General features: G+C 39.1%; 1 protein-coding gene across 2 annotated transcripts in view; it reads left to right on the forward strand.

Annotated features, from left to right (window-relative positions):
• Positions 1 to 15,539: 15,539 nt before the first annotated feature.
• CEP162 (centrosomal protein 162) overlaps positions 15,540 to 18,044 on the forward strand; it is a 108,729-nt gene continuing 106,224 nt past the window's right edge. Inside the window, exons 1-2 of one of the 2 annotated variants that reach the window (XM_008006508.3) lie at positions 15,540 to 15,799; positions 16,913 to 17,028. In XM_008006508.3, the coding sequence (XP_008004699.3) occupies positions 16,972 to 17,028 (57 nt within the window). In that variant the 5' untranslated portion in view covers positions 15,540 to 15,799; positions 16,913 to 16,971. The other variant, XM_008006510.3, reaches the window with a different exon arrangement.

The raw sequence follows: 18,044 nt of genomic DNA on the forward strand, positions 1-18,044 counted from the left end.
TGGCCACCATCTCAACTAATTTAAGGTTTCCGGCCTGGTAGAGTAATCCAGATCTTTATTCTCAAGGCTTGCTTTTCCCTTATCAGGATGTAGTTGCCATAACTACCCATTCACTATTATCACCTGGCATGAAAACACCAGGAGATGCATCAGTCAAGTCCCTGGATAGTCCTCTCTGCCTCCAGTTACACTGGCTCTTTACATATATAAGGATAGACTAGACTTTCAGCTATATTAATTTTCTTTTGCCTGCTGATCCAGGAATGAGGAGTCCAATCCTGGAATGAAGAGCCCAAGGATATAGTCAGCAAGAGATAGTCAATTTCTGTGGCACTCTTACCACATTCTCTGGCAGAAGTGCTCTGCCTCCTGGGAACCAGGACCTCTAATCCAGCAAAGCCTAAGATTTCAAAGGCAGGAAGTTCAAGCCTTACAAATAAGTCACCTGGGAGTAACGGTGAAAGGGACAAATTATACTTCCACCCCTTGGTTCCTGAATCTATGTATTCTAGCTTAAAGGACACAGCATCCTATGTCAGCCACTGATGTAATACATACATGTATCTCATCCTATCCCAACCTGGAACTTCAGCTGAGTCTTCCACAGGCTCTTTTACCATAGGTCATCTGCTTCCGGGTGATGAGGTATTTAGTAATCCCAGTGGATTCCATCATCTTGCACCCATTCTGAACCACCTTTGCCATAAAATGAGCCACTTGGGTAGAGACAATGTTGTGACAGATGCCATGGCAATAGGTAACACTTTCTGCAAGCCCTCAGTTGGTGGTGCTGGTGGAGGATTTACTGGCAGGGAATGCAAATCCATTACTATAGTAGGTTTTAATTCCAGCAAGGATGAATTGTTGCCATCTCCATGGTGGAAAGGATCTAATAAAATTAATCTGATATGAAATGACTGGCTAGACTCTGACAATTTCATATTGAGCTTTCACCACCAGCCTCTGCTACTGACAAGCTGGGCATTCAGCACGGGGGAGTAGTTAGATCATCATCAAGGAGCCGTGCCCATTAATAGCCTGTTTTCCAGCTGTGATGGCAAATTTGTTCACAAACCAAGTATCTAAGCAGTGAGGTATGTAAAAGTGAAAGAGAGTACAGCCCACTTCCACAGAGAAACCTAACCTGTGTTATTTGTTGTCAAGTACCTCTTATTTAGAGTGCTCATTAGTGAACATTAACATGAGGCACAGCAATACTGCACTAGTCCATTTTCACACTGCTGATAAAGACATACTCAAGACTGGGTAATTTTCAAAAGAAAAAGGTTTAATGGACTTACAGTTCCATGTGTCTGGGGCGGCCTCACAATCATGATGGAAAGTGAAAGCACGTCTCACAAGGCGGCAGGCAAGAGAAGAGAGCTTGTGTAACGAAACTCCTCTTTTTATAACCATTGGATCTCACAAAACTCATCCATCATCACAAAACCAGCACGGGAAAAGATCTGCCCCAAGATTCAACACCTCCCACCAGGTCCCCCCGACAATATGGGAGTTCAGAATGAGATTTGAGTGGGGACACAGCCAAACTATATCAAATGTGCATGCCATGTATCCACTCCCATAAATCCATCCACATGCGTCTTTCCCCAGATACACTTGCCTTTGATCTTTTGATCTTGTTTTTATCAAGGCCCCTGAGCAAGAAGCAAAGCCATTTGTCACTACCCAGTAGTCTATGTATATGCTATAGATAATGCCTCAGGCCATGACTATCTCCGTATAAGTAACTGAAAACGTGCTCTGCTTAGAGCTCTTTGCATTGGGAGAATTTCTGCGTACTACATTTCTCTAGGGATACTTGTGAGTGTAGCAGTAGACTAACAACAGTCTATTTGTGGTTGGCATCAGTATATCACCCTTATTCATGTATGAACCAGGCCAGGGTATTTTCTCCTTCATTAATTGGTCATAGGAAATACCCATGAGGTAACAGGAAGAGGAATTCCTGTGTGAATCAGGAAGCAGCACAGTGTGAAAGGGGTAGTTATGGGAGTCTTGTTCATCCATTTAGGAAAAGTACATTACTTCTATGTTCTGCACCTGCTCAGGCCTTGTACCATTTCCACAATACAGTGAATTTCTGCTGTGCCTATTTGATGTTAGACTTGATAAAGCTGATAATTCTCAGTTTGATATAGCTCTAGTCACATAATCACTTCGCCATTTAATTTTTTTTCTTTTTTCTTTTGGCTTTATATTTCTTTATTTCAGGAAAGCTTTCTTCTATTATATCCTTACATGCTTTAAATATACGTTTCTAAATTGTGATAGAAGATACATAAAAGTTGCCATCTTATCCAGTTTTAAGTGTACAGTTCAGTGTCACTAAGTACTTTTCATATTACAACTTTTACCACCATCCATTTCCAGAACTTTTCATCTTCCCAAACTGAAACTTCATACCCATTTAACAATAATTTTGCATTCCTCCCTCCCCCAAGTCCCTGACCACCACCATTCTGCTTTTTGTCTCTATTAATTTGATGACTCTATGTACCTTATATAAGTAGAATCATATAATATTTATCTTTTATGACTGGTTTATTTAATATAGCATAATATTTTCAAGGTTCATTCATGTTGTATGACTTTCCTTCCTTTTGTTCCACTTTTTTAAAATTATGCTTTAAGTTCTGGGATACATGTGCAGAATGTGCAGGTTTGTTACATAGGTATACACATGCCATGGTAGTTTGCTACACCCATCAACCTGTCATCTATGTTAGGTATTTCTCCTAATGCTATCCCTCCCCTCGCACCTAACCCCACAACAGGAGCCACTGTGGGATGTTCCCCTCCCTGTGTCCATATGTTCTCATTGCTCAGCTCCCACTTATGAGCAAGAACATGTGGTGTTTGGTTTTCTGTTCCTGTGTTAGTTTGCTGAGAATGATGGCTTCCAGCTTCATCCATGTCCCTGCAAAGGACATGAACTCATCCTTTTTTATGGCTGCATAATACTGCATGGTGTATATGTGCCACATTTTCTTTATCCAGTCTAACATTGACGGGCATTTGGGTTGGTTCCAAGTCTTTGCTATTGTGAATAGTGCTGCAATAACATACGTGTGCATGTATCTTTATAGTAGAATGATTTATAATCCTTTGGGTGCATACCCAGTAATGGGATTGCCAGGTCAAATAATATTTCTGGTTCTAGATCCTTGAGGAATCACCACACTGTCTTCCACAACAGTTGAACTAATTTACACTCCCACCAACAGTGTAAAAGCATTCCTATTTCTGAAAATCCTCTCCAGCATCTATTGTTTCCTGACTTTTTGTTGATCGCCATTCTAACTGGTGTGAGATGGTATCTCATTGTGGTTTTGATTTGCAATTCCTCTAATGACCAGTGATGATAAGCTTTTTTTTCATATGTTTGTTGGCTGCATGAATGTTTTCTTTTGAGAAGTATCAATTCATGTCCTTTGCCCACTTTTTGATGGGGTCGTTTGTTTTTTTCTTGTAAATTTGTTTAAGTTCCTTGTAGATTCTAAATATCAGCCTTTGTCAGATGAATAGGGTGCAAAAATTTTCTCCCATTCTGTAGGTTGCCTGTTCACTCTGATGATAGTTTATTTTGCTGAGCAGAAGCTCTTTAGTTTAAATAGATCCCATTTGTCAATTTTGGCTTTTGTTGCCATTGTTTTTGGTGTTCTAGTCATGAAGTCTTTGCCCATGCCTATGTCCTGAATCATATTGCCTAGGTTTTCTTCTATGGTTTTTATGGTTTTGGGTTTAACATTTAAGTCTTTAAGCCACCTTGAGTTAATTTTGGTATAAGGTGTAAGGTGGGGTCCAGTTTCAGTTTTCTGCATGTGGCTAGCCAGTTTTTCCAGCACCATTTATTAAATAGGGAATCCTTTCCCCATTGCTTGATTTTGTCAGGTTTGTCAAAGATCAGATGGTTGTAGATGTGTAGCATTATTTCTGAGGCCTCTGCTCTGTTCCATTGGTCTATATCTCTGTTTTGGTACCAGTACCATGCTGTTTTGGTTACTGTAGCCTTGTAGTATAGTTTGAAGTCAGGTAGTATGATGCCTCCAGCTTTGTTCTTTTTGCTTAAGATTGTCTTGGCTATAGGGGCTCTTTTTTGGTTTCATATGGAATTTAAAGTAGTTTTTTTCTGGTTCTGTGAAGAAAGTCAATGGTAGCTTGATGGGGATGGCATTGAATCTATAAATTACTTTGGGCAGTATGGCCATTTTCATGATATTGATTCTTCCTATTCATCAGTATGGAATGTTTTTCCATTTGTTTGTGTCCTCTCTTACTTCCTCGAGCAGTGGTTTGTAGTTCTCCTTGAAGAGGTCCTTCACATCCCTTGTAAGTTGGATTCCTAGGTATTTTATTCTCTTTGAAGCAATTGTGAATGGGAATTCACTCATGATTTGGCTCTCTGGTTGTCTATTATTGGTGTATAGGAATGCTTGTGATTTTTGCACATTGATTTTGTATCCTGAGACTATGCCAAAGTTGCTTATCAGCTTAAGGAGGTTCGGGGCTGTGACGATGGGGTTTTCTAAATATACAATCATGTAATCTGCAAACAAGACAATTTGACTTCCTCTCTTCCTATTTGAATACACTTTGTTTATTTCTGTTGCCCATTTACCTTGGCCAGAACTTCCAATACTATGTTAAATAAGACTGGTGAGAGAGGGCATCCTTGTCTTTTGCTGGTTTTCAAAGGGAATGCTTCCAGCTTTTGCCCATTCGGTATATTGGCTGTGGGTTTGTCATAAATAGCTCTTATTATTTTGAGATATGTTCCATCAATACCTAGTTTATTGAGAGTTTTTAGTATGAAGAGGTCTTGAATTTTGTCAAAGGCTTTTTATGCATCTATTGGGACAATCATGTGGTTTTTGTCATTGGTTCTGTTTATGTGATGGATTACGTTTATTATTTTGCATATGTTGAACCAGCCTTGTATCCCAGGGATGAAGCCCACTTGATCATGGTGGATAAGTCTTTTGATGTGCTGCTGGATTCAGTTTTCCAGTATTTTACTGAAGATTTTTGCATCGATGTTCATCAGGGATATTTGCCTGAAATTTTCTTTTTTTGTTGTGTCTCTGCCAGGTTTTGGTATCAGGGTGATGCTGGCCTCACAAAAAGAGTTAGGGAGGATTCCCTCTTTTTCTATTGTTTGGAATAGTCTCAGAAGGAATGGTACCAGCTCCTGTTTGTACCTCTGGTTGATTTTGGCTATGAATCCGTCTGGTCCTGGATTTGTTTTGGTCGGTAGGCTATTACTGCCTCAATTTCAGAGGCAGTTATTTGTCTATTCAGGGATTTGACTTCTTCCTGGTTTAGTCTTGGGAGGGTGTAGGTGTCCAGGAATTTATCCATTTCTTCTAGATTTTCTAGTTTATTTGCGTAGATGTGTTCATAGTATTCTCTGATGGTAGTTTGTATTTCTGTGGGATCAGTGGTGATATCCCCTTTAATATTTTTTTTGTGTGTGTGTCTATTTGATTATTCTCTCTTTTCTTCTTTATTAGTCTGGCTAGCGGTCTATTTTGTAAATCTTTTCAAAAAAACACGTCCTGGATTCACTGATTTTTTTTGAAGGGATTTTCGTGTTTCTATCTGCTTTAGTTCTGCTCTAATCTTAGTTATTTCTTGTCCTCTGCTAGCTTTTGAAATTGTTTGCTCTTCCTTCTCTAGTTCTTTTAATTGTGATGTTAGGGTGTCGATTTTAGATCTTTCTCACTTTCTCCTGTGGATATGCAGTGCTATAAATGTCCCTCTAAACACTACTTCAGCTGTGTCCCAGAGATTCTGGTATATTGTGTCTTTGTTCTCATTGGTTTCAAAGAACTTCTTTATTTCTGCCTTCATGTCGTTATTTACCCACTGGTCATTCAGGAGCAGGTTGCTCAGTTTCCATGAAGTTGTGGAGTTTTGAGTGAATTTCTTGATACTGAGTTCTAATTTGATTGCACTGTGGTTTTAAAACACTAATGGTCAAGCACTTAGCCACTACCAGGACCAAGTAACACACTACAAACTTTTCAAATTGGCAAGTAGTTTTCAAGAGCAGAAAAAACGATCTTCTTCACTATCTACTGATCTGTCTTCTGACTATACAACTGAGGTTTAGGGAATGTTTAACACACCCTTATTTGCCACGGATATTGCTAGCTACCATCAGATGTTCTGGGTCATGTGGACCAAGCTTCTAGCACACTTACACTACTATCTGGACCTGTTACAGACCATTCTATTGCTCTAGGTAACACTAAAGTCCAATAAATGGGTTAGTATAATACTCTCAAATGCACTATATGCTGCTTTTAAAATCTACAAGAGCCCATGAAGCACTATGCCTTTTTCGGGGTGGGAGGTTCCAATGTGTAGCAATTTGTTTTTCATCTTTATCTTTTATAATCATCTAAAACTTCGAAAATATGGCAGTAGTCTAAAATTTTGTAGGGTTCATATCCCACCCTCTGGTGTTCATGTGCCTAATTAGGGCATCTAGAATAATTGCCACTTCCTCCTTATCTAGTGCAATTATCATGATGCCATCAATATAGTAGACCATCATGATGTTATGAAATGACAAGCCAATTAAGTTTCCTACAGGCTACATTGTGATACAGAACAGCAGAGTTACTACAGCCATGGGGGAAATTGGGAATGTAAACTATTATCCTACCCAAGTGAATACCAACTGCTTTTGATGTTTTTTTTCCAAAAGTGATTTAAAAGACAATATTTTCCAAATACACAGAGGTGCTAGTCTCTGCCATCCCTCCCATGAAGAGGTCTTGATTCTGATTTACTCACTTGGGTGGTGGTGGCATGTTTTCAGAGACTTCCACTTAGTACTTCCTACCACAATGGCTCCACAGATCCTGGAACCAACGTAAGACTCCTTTCAGTTATATACTTGGAAATTTTATAAATTATTTATTTGTGGACTGGGGAAACAATCAAAGAGTGAGCCACAGACCCACCGTAACCTGTGTGAGACATATTTGGGCTGGGACTCTTTTACATTTCCTCCATATGCCCTCATGCTAACTGGAAGGCCATGATAGCATTTCAGGTTCCCTGGCATCAGTATTAGCTCATACCTTTTATCCAACAATCCTTGAAAAGTCTAACTATTCTTATTTCCAGTTTTCATCTGGCTTCCAAACACTCCCACTCTAACTAGAGAACCATGGAAGCTTTTCTAGCTCTCTAAAGCAGTTAGTATTAGGGTGAGTTCATACTCTTTATTCAACAATCTTCAAAAAATCTAACTATAATTCTTTCCTCAGTGCAGTGTTACCCTAGTAAATGGTCATAGGTCCTTTTGTGGAACGATAGGGAGAACATTTATAATTATTCATGCTACAATGCAAGGTCCTTCCTTAAGGGCACTCACCCTGCCTTTTAACCAGTGAGATCTTGGTCTACAAAATTACATAAATCTAGAAGCTAGATGAAGGATGTGAATTTTCCACTGTGATAGCTGATGCTCATATTCTTCTTATATTCTAATGGAGCAGATCATATGAAGATCTTTTGGTTGTTGTTGCACACACACACACACACACACACACACACACACAAATTGCCCAGTCAGCTGTCCATGTACCGCATCCCTCAAACCACAATTTGTTAGCCATTGCCACAGATTCCTGCAGGTCAAGACAGCCGGACTGCTACTATAGACTTCTGCCCATTTCAGTAATTGCAACTATCTTGCCTCTGACAGTTTAGTATCACCACATATACTTTTCATTGAGAAATCCCATAACTTTACTGACACTAGGGAGACTAGTTTCAAGCAGCATCTCCTGTTACTAACCCTGACCTGGGGAGGATAGACATCACCAAGATTTTCCGATTCTGATGTTCCCCTCACCCGCAAATTGTTTTCTGCCTTATTGAAGGGTATGTCCTCTGGGTCCTCTCAGCGAACAAAGTCGGGTGATAGACTCTAGATATGACCTAATGAATCCATGCTAACATTCCTATCTTCATAATACCAGCCAAAGCAATTTCAGTATTTCTGTATTGTTTTCCTATTTGCCATTATCACATGCAGACTTCAAGGAAACTTCCCAGAAGAATATTAAGACCAGCTCCAGATGTCCTTACTAGGACATTGAGCCCCAATTCAGGAGTGAGTGCTCTCATGTCAATAAAATCTTCCCTATTCAGGCTTATTTTATTTCCCCCACCAGTAAACACCCTCAAAATTTACCCCTACATGTGTTTCCCTGGTTTCTTTTAGTACATATAATCTAGGACCTGCAATTCCTATAAACCACTTCTTCCTGGAGAAAGAATTATATTTCCCAGCTCAGGTGTTTTGAGACCTGACCCAAGCTACTGGCATGGGGACAATGAATGGTGACCGGACAGATCTTGAGGAGGACAAGCATCATCTTGTGAGTTTCCTTCTTCATATAAGGGTTTTTAGGCCTTTTCAAGATCTCCAGGCAAGAAGAGGATGTTCTGCTCTAGTAAGAAGAATGGGAATGCTTCTACCATTACTGAGGGTTTAGGGAAATCTGAGAGTTCAAGACTCCCAGACTTATCTACTCAAATGTCCATATTCCAAGTTCAGTGTTCCACTATTTGCTAGCAGAGCCTTGACTCAGAAGACCCAGAATGATGGTTTCCAGTTGCATCCATGTCCCTACAAAGTACACAAACTCATCCTTTTTTATGGCTGCATAGTATTCCACGGTGTATGTGTGCCACATTTTCTTAATCCAGTCTGTCACTGATGGACATTTGGGTTGATTCCAAGTCTTTGCTATTGTGAATAGTGCTGCAATGAACATACGTGTGCATGTGTCTTTATAGCAGCATGATTTATAATCCTTTGGGTATATACCCAGTAATGGGATGGCTGGATCATATGATACTTCTAGTTCTAGATCCTTAAAGAATTGCCATACTGTTTTCCATAATGGTTGAACTAGTTTACAATCCCATCAACAGTGTAAAAGTGTTCCTATTTCTCCACATCCTCTCCAGCACCTGTTGTTTCCTGACTTTTTAATGATTGCCATTCTAACTGGTGTTAGATGGTATCTCATTGTGGTTTTGATTTGCATTTCTCTGATGGCCAGTGATGACGAGCATTTTTTCATGTGTCTGTTGGCTGTACGCATGTCTTCTTTTGAGAAATGTCTGTTCATATCCCTTGCCCACTTTTTGATGGGGTTGTTTTTTTCTTGTAAATTTTGAGTTCTTTGTAGGTTCTGGATATTAGCCCTTTGTCAGATGAGTAGATTGCAAAAATTTTCTCCCATTCTGTAGGTAATCTGTTCACTCTAATGGTAGTTTCTTTTGCTGTGCAGAAGCTCTTTAGTTGCCGTTGCTTTTGGTATTTTAGACATGAAGTCCTATCACAAGAACAGAAAACCAAACACTGCATGTTCTCACTCATAGGTAGGAACTGAACAATGAGATCACTTGGACTCGGGAAGGGGAACATCACACACTGGGGCCTATTATGGGGAGGGGGAAGGAGGGAGGGATGGCATTGGGAGTTATACCTGATGTAAATGACGAGTTGATGGGTGCTGACGAGTTGATGGGTGCAGCACACCAACTTGGCACAAGTATACATATGTAACAAACCTGCACGTTATGCACATGTACCCTAGAACTTAAAGAATAATAATAATAATAATAAAACAAGACCCAGAAAGGTTGTGGCTTCAATTCCCTTTGTAACTATGCCACTCTTATGATTTGATCTTGGGCATGACTTTCACCACATACTCTACAGAGCTGCAGAAAGGATGATTCCCTCAAATGCTGATATAGGCCCTTGACTTTTATAATGCACATTGATTTCGGCTGACATGAGCCGTTAATTGTCTTTATTTCAAGGCATCCAAAGCGTTTAGTAAAATCCAGTCATTCTACAATATTAATAATTACCATTGCCATCATACTATATGAGTAACCCCTCACATTCCACCTGTACTTCTGCCTAACCAACCTCATGTGAGAATCTTAGCAATTGCATTCCACTGGTTATCACCACTCCATTTCTTTCAGCAATGGGGTCTTCACTGCCATCTTACTGGAGAGTTCTTCAGTTCCCAAATCCTATGCTAATGGTCTGCTTTCTAGGGATAACTCTAACACTATCTGTCTTTCCCCGGGTTCCCCTGAAAGGATAACATGAAACATAGACTTGAATGAAAGTAATTTATTTGGAAATGAGTTGTCAAGTAGTAGAAGTGATGAATAAGGACAGTGACAGAGAGAGAGAGAGAGAGAGAGAGCGCTAATATGAGAATGTATCATCAAACCATTGCTGTGAACAACTGGTTCCAAATCACAGCAGACATTCTGAAAAGTCTTATGAAATGTGTATCAATACTGTCTACCCTAGGGTGAAAAGTAGAAGGCATTTATTCATCAGTGCCTCCCCGCACTGGTCGAGGGTGAGCCCACAGAGATTAAGTCCCTTACACTTCTAATGTGCAAGCTTTGAGTGCTGAATGGGTTCCCTCAAGCACCAGAGAAAACCCAGGGAGCAGAAAGCAAGAGGTTCACATGCAGGCTTAAGGCAGGCACACTTTTGACTTACATCTGTGAAGCTAGTCAAAGCCTGAGTGAAACTGGTCCCAGCAGCAGTGGCAAGAGTGAAAGATGAGGTCATGAACACGTGAATGTGACATATAAGACAATCCAATGGAGCACACAGAAAAATAGAGTATCGACCATCAAAATTGGAACTAATAAAGGACCATGGGTTAGAAAATGACTCTATATGGCCTATTTATGCTTAAGACTACAGATTGTGACTAGAAAAATACTTCTAGTTCAAAGACATTATGATCATTTTTCTTTATTAGAGTTTCTTAATACAACAAAATAGTGATATTTGTAATCCAAAACAGGAAATAATAAACACAACTTCAAACTTCTACCTTATTGACATATTTTAATAAAGTAATTCTGTGTTGTAAGAGTTCCATTCAATAAATCAGTAATGTTCCACATAGCCCTGTCAGTAAAACTATTTGGAGGCAAACACACTCACTTTATGAATATTTATTTATACATTTATTACAATTAGTCCACAATATTAGTCAAACTTTAATTTATTAAGTTTAAGATAAAAATACATTGAAAATAAATTCTAATATTTTCTTCTTGAATCCAATCATCTCACCATCATCTAAGATATGTGAATACAAAAAATTTAATTTTAGACTAACATTATCACATAGACACAGCCTAATAATTTGTTAATAATCAGATGAGCTTAATCCATATTTTAGATATGCTAAAAATCACAATTTTGTATATATACTAAAACACATATTTATACTTAATTATTTCTCTAACTTGCTGGTGAATTCATATATGTATTACATTGATTATATATTAATAGACATGTAGAAATTATGTGATTATCTGGGTTACAGAATTATAGTCTAAAATAAGCAGTTCTAGACAGCACTCTGGAGCTTGGGGGAGGTCCCTTCAAGGCCAATAAAAAAGCATAGAAAGAGAGCTCAAAGCCATCCTTCACCTGCCTCCCAACCATGGAAACTCTGCTTTTATTTGTTTTATACATTGTGCTTCTTTCTCACAAGATTTTCCTAGAAGAAGGGATTGTGAAACATATATATATATATAACCTATAATCTTATTCTATCTAGTAACAGATTGACAGAAAGTTGGGGAAAATGGAATAGAGGTCATTTTGATTTCACCAATTTTATATGCACTGACTTGTATATGTGTGGCATGTGTGTGCATTCGTATGCAATCTTATCAATATGTAGCTTGCTATAACTGCTACTGTATCAGGATACAGAACGATCAAGATTTCTTGTGCTACCTCTTCATACCTACCCTCACCCAGTGATAGTTCATTGTGGTTCTAATTTGCATTTTCCTAATGATGTGGAATATCTTTGTGATGTTGAGCATCTTTTCATGTGCTTATTCACCATTTTCATATACCTTTCTCATGTCCCCTTTGGTGAAATGTCCACTCGTGTCTTTTGTCCATTTTCTAATTGTGTATTTTGCTGATTTTACTATTTTACTAGTGTTTTTCATATGTTCTAGATAGCAGCCCTTTGTCAGATATGCAGTTTGCAAATATTTTATCCTAATCTTTAGTTTGTCTTTTCCTCCTCTTACAGGGTCTTTCATAGGCTGAGTTTTTCCTTGATTCATCAATTTTTGTGTTTTTGCATTTTGATAATAATTATAAAACCATGTTGTTAATTGTATTATTTAGACGCATAGCCAAATTACTGACATCCTCAGTGGCCATTTACTGAATTATTAAAGAATTATTTTAAAAACGATTTCATTACCTAAATCACCATCCATGAGCTCATGATATAATTGTAAATGGGCAGCTCTGCATACTCTAGGGAAAGAGCATCTGCTTCTATTTTAGAAACACTTAAACACTTGTAAATATGACTGTAAAATTTCTCAATATTCTACTATGAATAATTATTATTCTTTTACTTGGGGAAAACTTATAACAACAGCTTAAACTTTGACTACTACATTTCATATATAAAACAATTAAGAAAAATTTTAAGTAGTCAAAAGCAGTCAGATGTGGACAAACGAGCAGAAGTCAACAATGACTTTGACAAACAAAGTAACAATGGCAATAACAAAAAAAATCATTAATTTTCTTATGACTAGAATGACATTATTCCTTCCGTGTCTTCCTCATTATCCACATATGTGAAGAGAATGCCGCTTTCTGAAAATTAGAGGTAAAGAAGCAAGCAACTGGAACTATTGTGTAACTGTATCTGATTCAGTTCTTCTCCTTAATCCACTCCCACAATGTGCTAAGTTTACATCCCATTACCATTGCAGGTCTTGGCTACAACTATACTGTCAATGTTGACTGAGTTCTCACACTGTACTGTTTGCTATGAGAAAAGGCAATATAAAACTTGAGGTACAGTCTCCCCCTCTAGAACCTCACTAGAGAGCTGGATAAACACCAAATATAAATCAAATTTCATATCATTCTAGGAAACACAAAAAGAAACACATAACGATTGAGAAACCTGTAACAATTATGGAGAATATAAAAGTAGGAAACTGATGCTAGCCGGAGTGATTTAACTACTAAAGCAACTATTTCATTGACATTTTAGATACATATTTATGATGAGAGCTAGTATTAAACGGTGTTTTAACTTATGGGTCATGAGGTCAATTCATTTTATAAAAATGAATACAATAGTTATATGGCACAGTGTAAACTCTCAATAAATATTAATCATTCTTTTAATGACTATTATTTCAAAAAACGTATAACAATGCAATTGAGTACCAAAAATTTAGTGACATCCCTACCACAATTCAGTATAACAAACTCTTGGATCCTATAATCATAAGTGTTATAGGTTTATGCATAGAGACAAAATGATTATTCACTCTTTAGACATAGTAACATACATCCTCCACTCCTTATACCAAAGCTTCAATTCTCACTAACCTCAATAGGATTGAACTCTGTACCAGAGCTGCAAATAACTCTGCATGCCTTGGTGAGTGGGGGTGAGAGGAGGCTGTAGAAGAGAGTAGTGCCAACCATATCATGCAAGTCCTTGTAGATATTTGGATTTTAGTCCAAGTACGGTGAGAAATCATTATAGGATTTTAAGCAATGGATAACCTGATTTACATTTTCAAATTATCACATTTTCTATTGTGTAGACAATGGGTTAGAAGAGGATGGGAGTTGAAATAGAGAAACTTGTTAGAAGGCTAGTGAGGCAATTCAGACAAGAGGAAAAGATGCCTCTGTCATTAGTAATTAAGATGTAAAATGAACAGAATAGAGACACATTTTAGAGGTAGCACTGACAAGTCTTGATGAATAAAATATGGTAGAGAGGGAACTCCTAGATTTCTGTCTTGAATGAGTAGGTGTATGGAAGTACCATAAAGTGTGACAGAATAAGAGTCCAGAAATAACCCCTAAGAAATTCTAACATTAGCCAGGCACAGTGGCTCACGCCTGTAATCCCAACACTTTGGGAGGCCAGGGTGGGCAGATCAGGAGTTCAAGGCCAGCCTGACTAACATGGTGAAACCCCGTCTCTACTAAAAACACAAAATTAGCCAGGTGTGGTGGTGGGCACCTGTAATCCCAGTTACTCGGGAGGCTGAGGCAGGAGAATCACTTGAACTCAGGAGGTGGAGGTTGCAGTGAGCCGAGGTCACACCATTGCACTCCAGTCTGGGTGACAGAGCAAGACTCCGTCACAAAAAAAGAAAGAAAGAAAAGAAAGAATAAGAAAAAAAGAAAAAGAAGAAAAGCAAAGAAATTCTAACATTTAGAGGTCAGCTACGATAGATGGAGACAGTGAAAATCCTTGACAGGAGGCTATAAATGTGAAAGAAAAACCAAGAAAGAAAGAAGGGACAGGTGTATCAAATAGTAACCGGAGATCAAATAAAATGCTGTCATATATGTACACTTACACATACAGAGACAGGATTCAAAGGTCTGACGAAAGGGAGCTAAAGTGGAAATAATTCCTCAGAAAAGATTGGCAAGTAAGGTAAGGAGAGAGATCGTTTCAACCACTGGGAAATAATAGAACGAAGAGAGTGTGTCAAAAGTGATGTTTTAGGTGAGGATCTCAAGGCATGTTCAAATGCTGTTAGGAAAAATGCCACAGCCAGCCAGAGTCGAAGGATTATGCGGAAATGACCAGTGGAACAAGCTCAGTGAGAAGAAGAATGTGTAAAGGCTCTAGATCATATGTGGGAAGATAAGTCTTTGATAGAAGGTGGCAGGAAGTCAACTTCTCAATAAATGCTAGCTTAAGATATTTTTATTATTCATATTTGCATCATAGTCCACAGCTCCTGGTTTGTACATATTTGGATTGTAAAAAAGACTTGAAGAATAAACAGTTCTAGCTAAAGATGAGGTCCCGAACTAAATCTACCATCAGCAAAATCTGCAGCTGTTGTAGATTTTACTTACACTATGCTAAATGCTGTCCTCTGAAACTCCAGCTAATGTTGTATGTTTTGAAAAAAGAAAATAAATAGAAAACAAAATCCAAGTCAGTAATTGTGAAATGCCAGTAAAGAATGGAGTTTTGAAAAGTAGGGGTAGCGGGAAGCCACAGAGAAGTTCTGAGGCCAGGAGCTATAACTTAGTAAGAATCTTGCTGTTTGTGTATTTTCGATTTCTTGTCCACTAGGTGGTGGAACAGAGTCCCCATCTAAATGACAGTTTTTTTCCTCACAGGTTTGTGTTTCTCTCACAACGCCTACACAGGTCTTTGCACGCCAAATAAATCCAAGAAATTCAATCTCTTCAAAATTGCCCCTTGGAAAAACAGAGCACTCGAATGACAAGTATGGGGAAGGCTGGGAGGCGAAGATGCGGAGTGCGGAAACACAAGCACCAGGGGACCCAAACTACATTTCCCAGAAAGCCACGGGCTGGCCTACAACCACCGCGGCCCCCAATCCCGCTGGAAGCCTCCGTCTCGTTTCTACAGTAACCGGTTTGCCGCCGTCCTCTTTTCTAAGGAACGTAGAGAGAGCCAGTGAAGGAAAGGCATTTTACTGCAGCAGCGAAGGTTTAGCCACTAGAGTGTCTTTCTGAGCCTTGGTTATTCCGACCTTCGCTTGTAAAGGCATTGAGAAACCCACGGCCCACGTGACCAGCCCGGGTCATGTGACTCCAGAACCCGGCAGCTGAAGTTTGTTACCCTGACAACTGGCTGACCCGCACAGACCTTCCGGGAAAGCGCGGAATTGGGAGGCAGAGGTAGGTGGTAAGGTGTGGACGCTGGTTTCCCACCCAAATCGCCCTGGCCGAGGCCGTACTTCATACTCGACCGAAGGGCTTTAGTTTTCCGGGTCATTTCTCTTCTCCGTCTGGAGCCCACGGCGAATGCGTCTTTGTTTTCCCTCTAATTCCCGAACCCGCGCTTCCGGGGATGGGGTCGCAGCCAGGCTTGAGAAGCTTTTGGTGGAGTCTACCTCTAACCAAGCTATTCAGGCCAAGACCTTAACCGCACTTACCCTGTACTGATCGAAAGTGCTAATGAGGGGAAGAGGTGTTATTCTGCACAATGGGGAGGGTATTGTCTGGGTCTGCAAGCTCTCTTCCCCTCCCCCATCTCTACAAAAGCAAGCTGGGATTTGAGCTGCTCTAGGGGGGTCGACCCACGGTTGGGTTCATTAGGTGTCTAGGGGAACGCTTTCCGTTGCAAATCACTGGATTCTGCTTGTGTTCAGCGCATAGTTTTTGTCGGTCTTCCCTAGCTTCAAAAGAAACAGTACTGATTTGTGTACTCCATTAACTCTGAGTATTCTGTAAGTATTTTGACTAAATTACTAATTCTTACTAAATTCTATTTGTGTATATTTTGAAACATCCCCGTATCTGGATACAGTCTGCTTTACGAAACTGTGCAGTCTGCTTTACGAAATTATTACTATGGATTGATAAAATAACCAGCCGAGTGATAAGGCAGCACAAACAGTTGTGTGCTTTGCAAGAAACAGTCCTTTGGATTTGCTAACTTACAGTTTTTAAGATTCCCTGTGAGGACCTGGTTTGTGTTTGAGAGGTACTAATTAACACATGTACACAAACATAGGTTTGGGAAATATAGTAGAGACCACTCTTTAACAATTGGATGTTGACAGATGAAAACATAATTCTGAACGTTGAGTACAAGACATCCTGTCAAAGCTGATTTTCCAAATCAGTTTGCTTAATGAATTAGGAATCTCTTGACCAGCTTACTGGTTTAAAAAAAAAAAAAAAAAGTGCACATATACTGAATCATAACAAATGTCTGAAGTTTAAGTCTTACCATGTTCATGATGTGATGGATTTCCTCAAAAGATGTTTATGTCTCTTGTCATTTAGTGTTTCCAATGTTTGAGATACTTTAGAATGTTTACTTTGGGAGGTCAAAATTGTTGACTATGGCTAACTATTCCCAAGAAGAGCTAGATGAAGAGTTTGAACAGTTTATGAAAGAGGTAAGTTTATATTTTTAAAAACTGTGTTGTCAAATTTGTCTCAAAAGACTCATCCTTCAATTCTGTCACCTCGAAGATACAGTTAGTCCATCATCAAACTGTCAACTCCCATCATCCCTCTAGCGCTGTCCCTTTTCTGCCACTGCTAGTTCAGTGCCATCATCTCAACGGGGCTGTTGCAGCAGTTCCTAACTCATGGCCCAGCATTCCTTTCACCACACTGCAGCCAGACTCCGTTCCTCCCCAGTAAAAGACTCTGTTGGTCTCCCATCACATGTAGAAAGAAAAACCAAACTCCTTACCATGGTTTTAAAGCCTTTCATGATTTTGCTCTTACCTGTCTCACTGCCTTCATGTTCCTCTTTCATCCATTTTATTTTTCCACTGTGGCCTTTTTTCTCTCCCAGACATTTCAAGCTCATTTCACCTTAGGAGCTTTGCACTCACTGTTCCCTCTGCCAATAATGCTCCTCCCTTACTCTTTACCTGGCTGGTGAAAATCTTAACTTAAATATCACCACTTCAGAGAGGCTTATTCTGTTTATCCAGTAAAAGGTAACCACAAAGTCACTTCTTAGTCTAGTATGTATTTAATTCTTTTTATAGCACTTAGCACATTAATTATTTTTCTTGTATGGGTCTGTTTTCTGCTTCCCATTATAAGAATGTATGGTCTGTAATGTGATGACTGTATGTTCATTGCTGTTATATATCAACATGTTCATTACTATATGTACAGTACTTAATAAATATTTGAATGAGTACATTAAATGGTCATACCACGTTCTCTGTACAGTCATGCACCTCATAAAGATGTTTTGGTCAGCAACTGACCACATATACAACAGTGGTTCCATAAGATTATAATGGGGCTGCCCTATAAAGGTGTACCTTAATCTTTTGTACCATATATTTACTGTAGCTTTTGTTTGTTTAGATACACAGATGCTTGCCATTGTGTTACAGTTGTCTGCAGGATTTGGTACAGTACATGCCGAACAGCTTTGTAGCCTAGG

Source organism: Chlorocebus sabaeus, chromosome 13 (genome assembly GCF_047675955.1).
Source record: "Chlorocebus sabaeus isolate Y175 chromosome 13, mChlSab1.0.hap1, whole genome shotgun sequence".
Classification (NCBI taxonomy): Eukaryota; Metazoa; Chordata; class Mammalia; order Primates; family Cercopithecidae; genus Chlorocebus; species Chlorocebus sabaeus.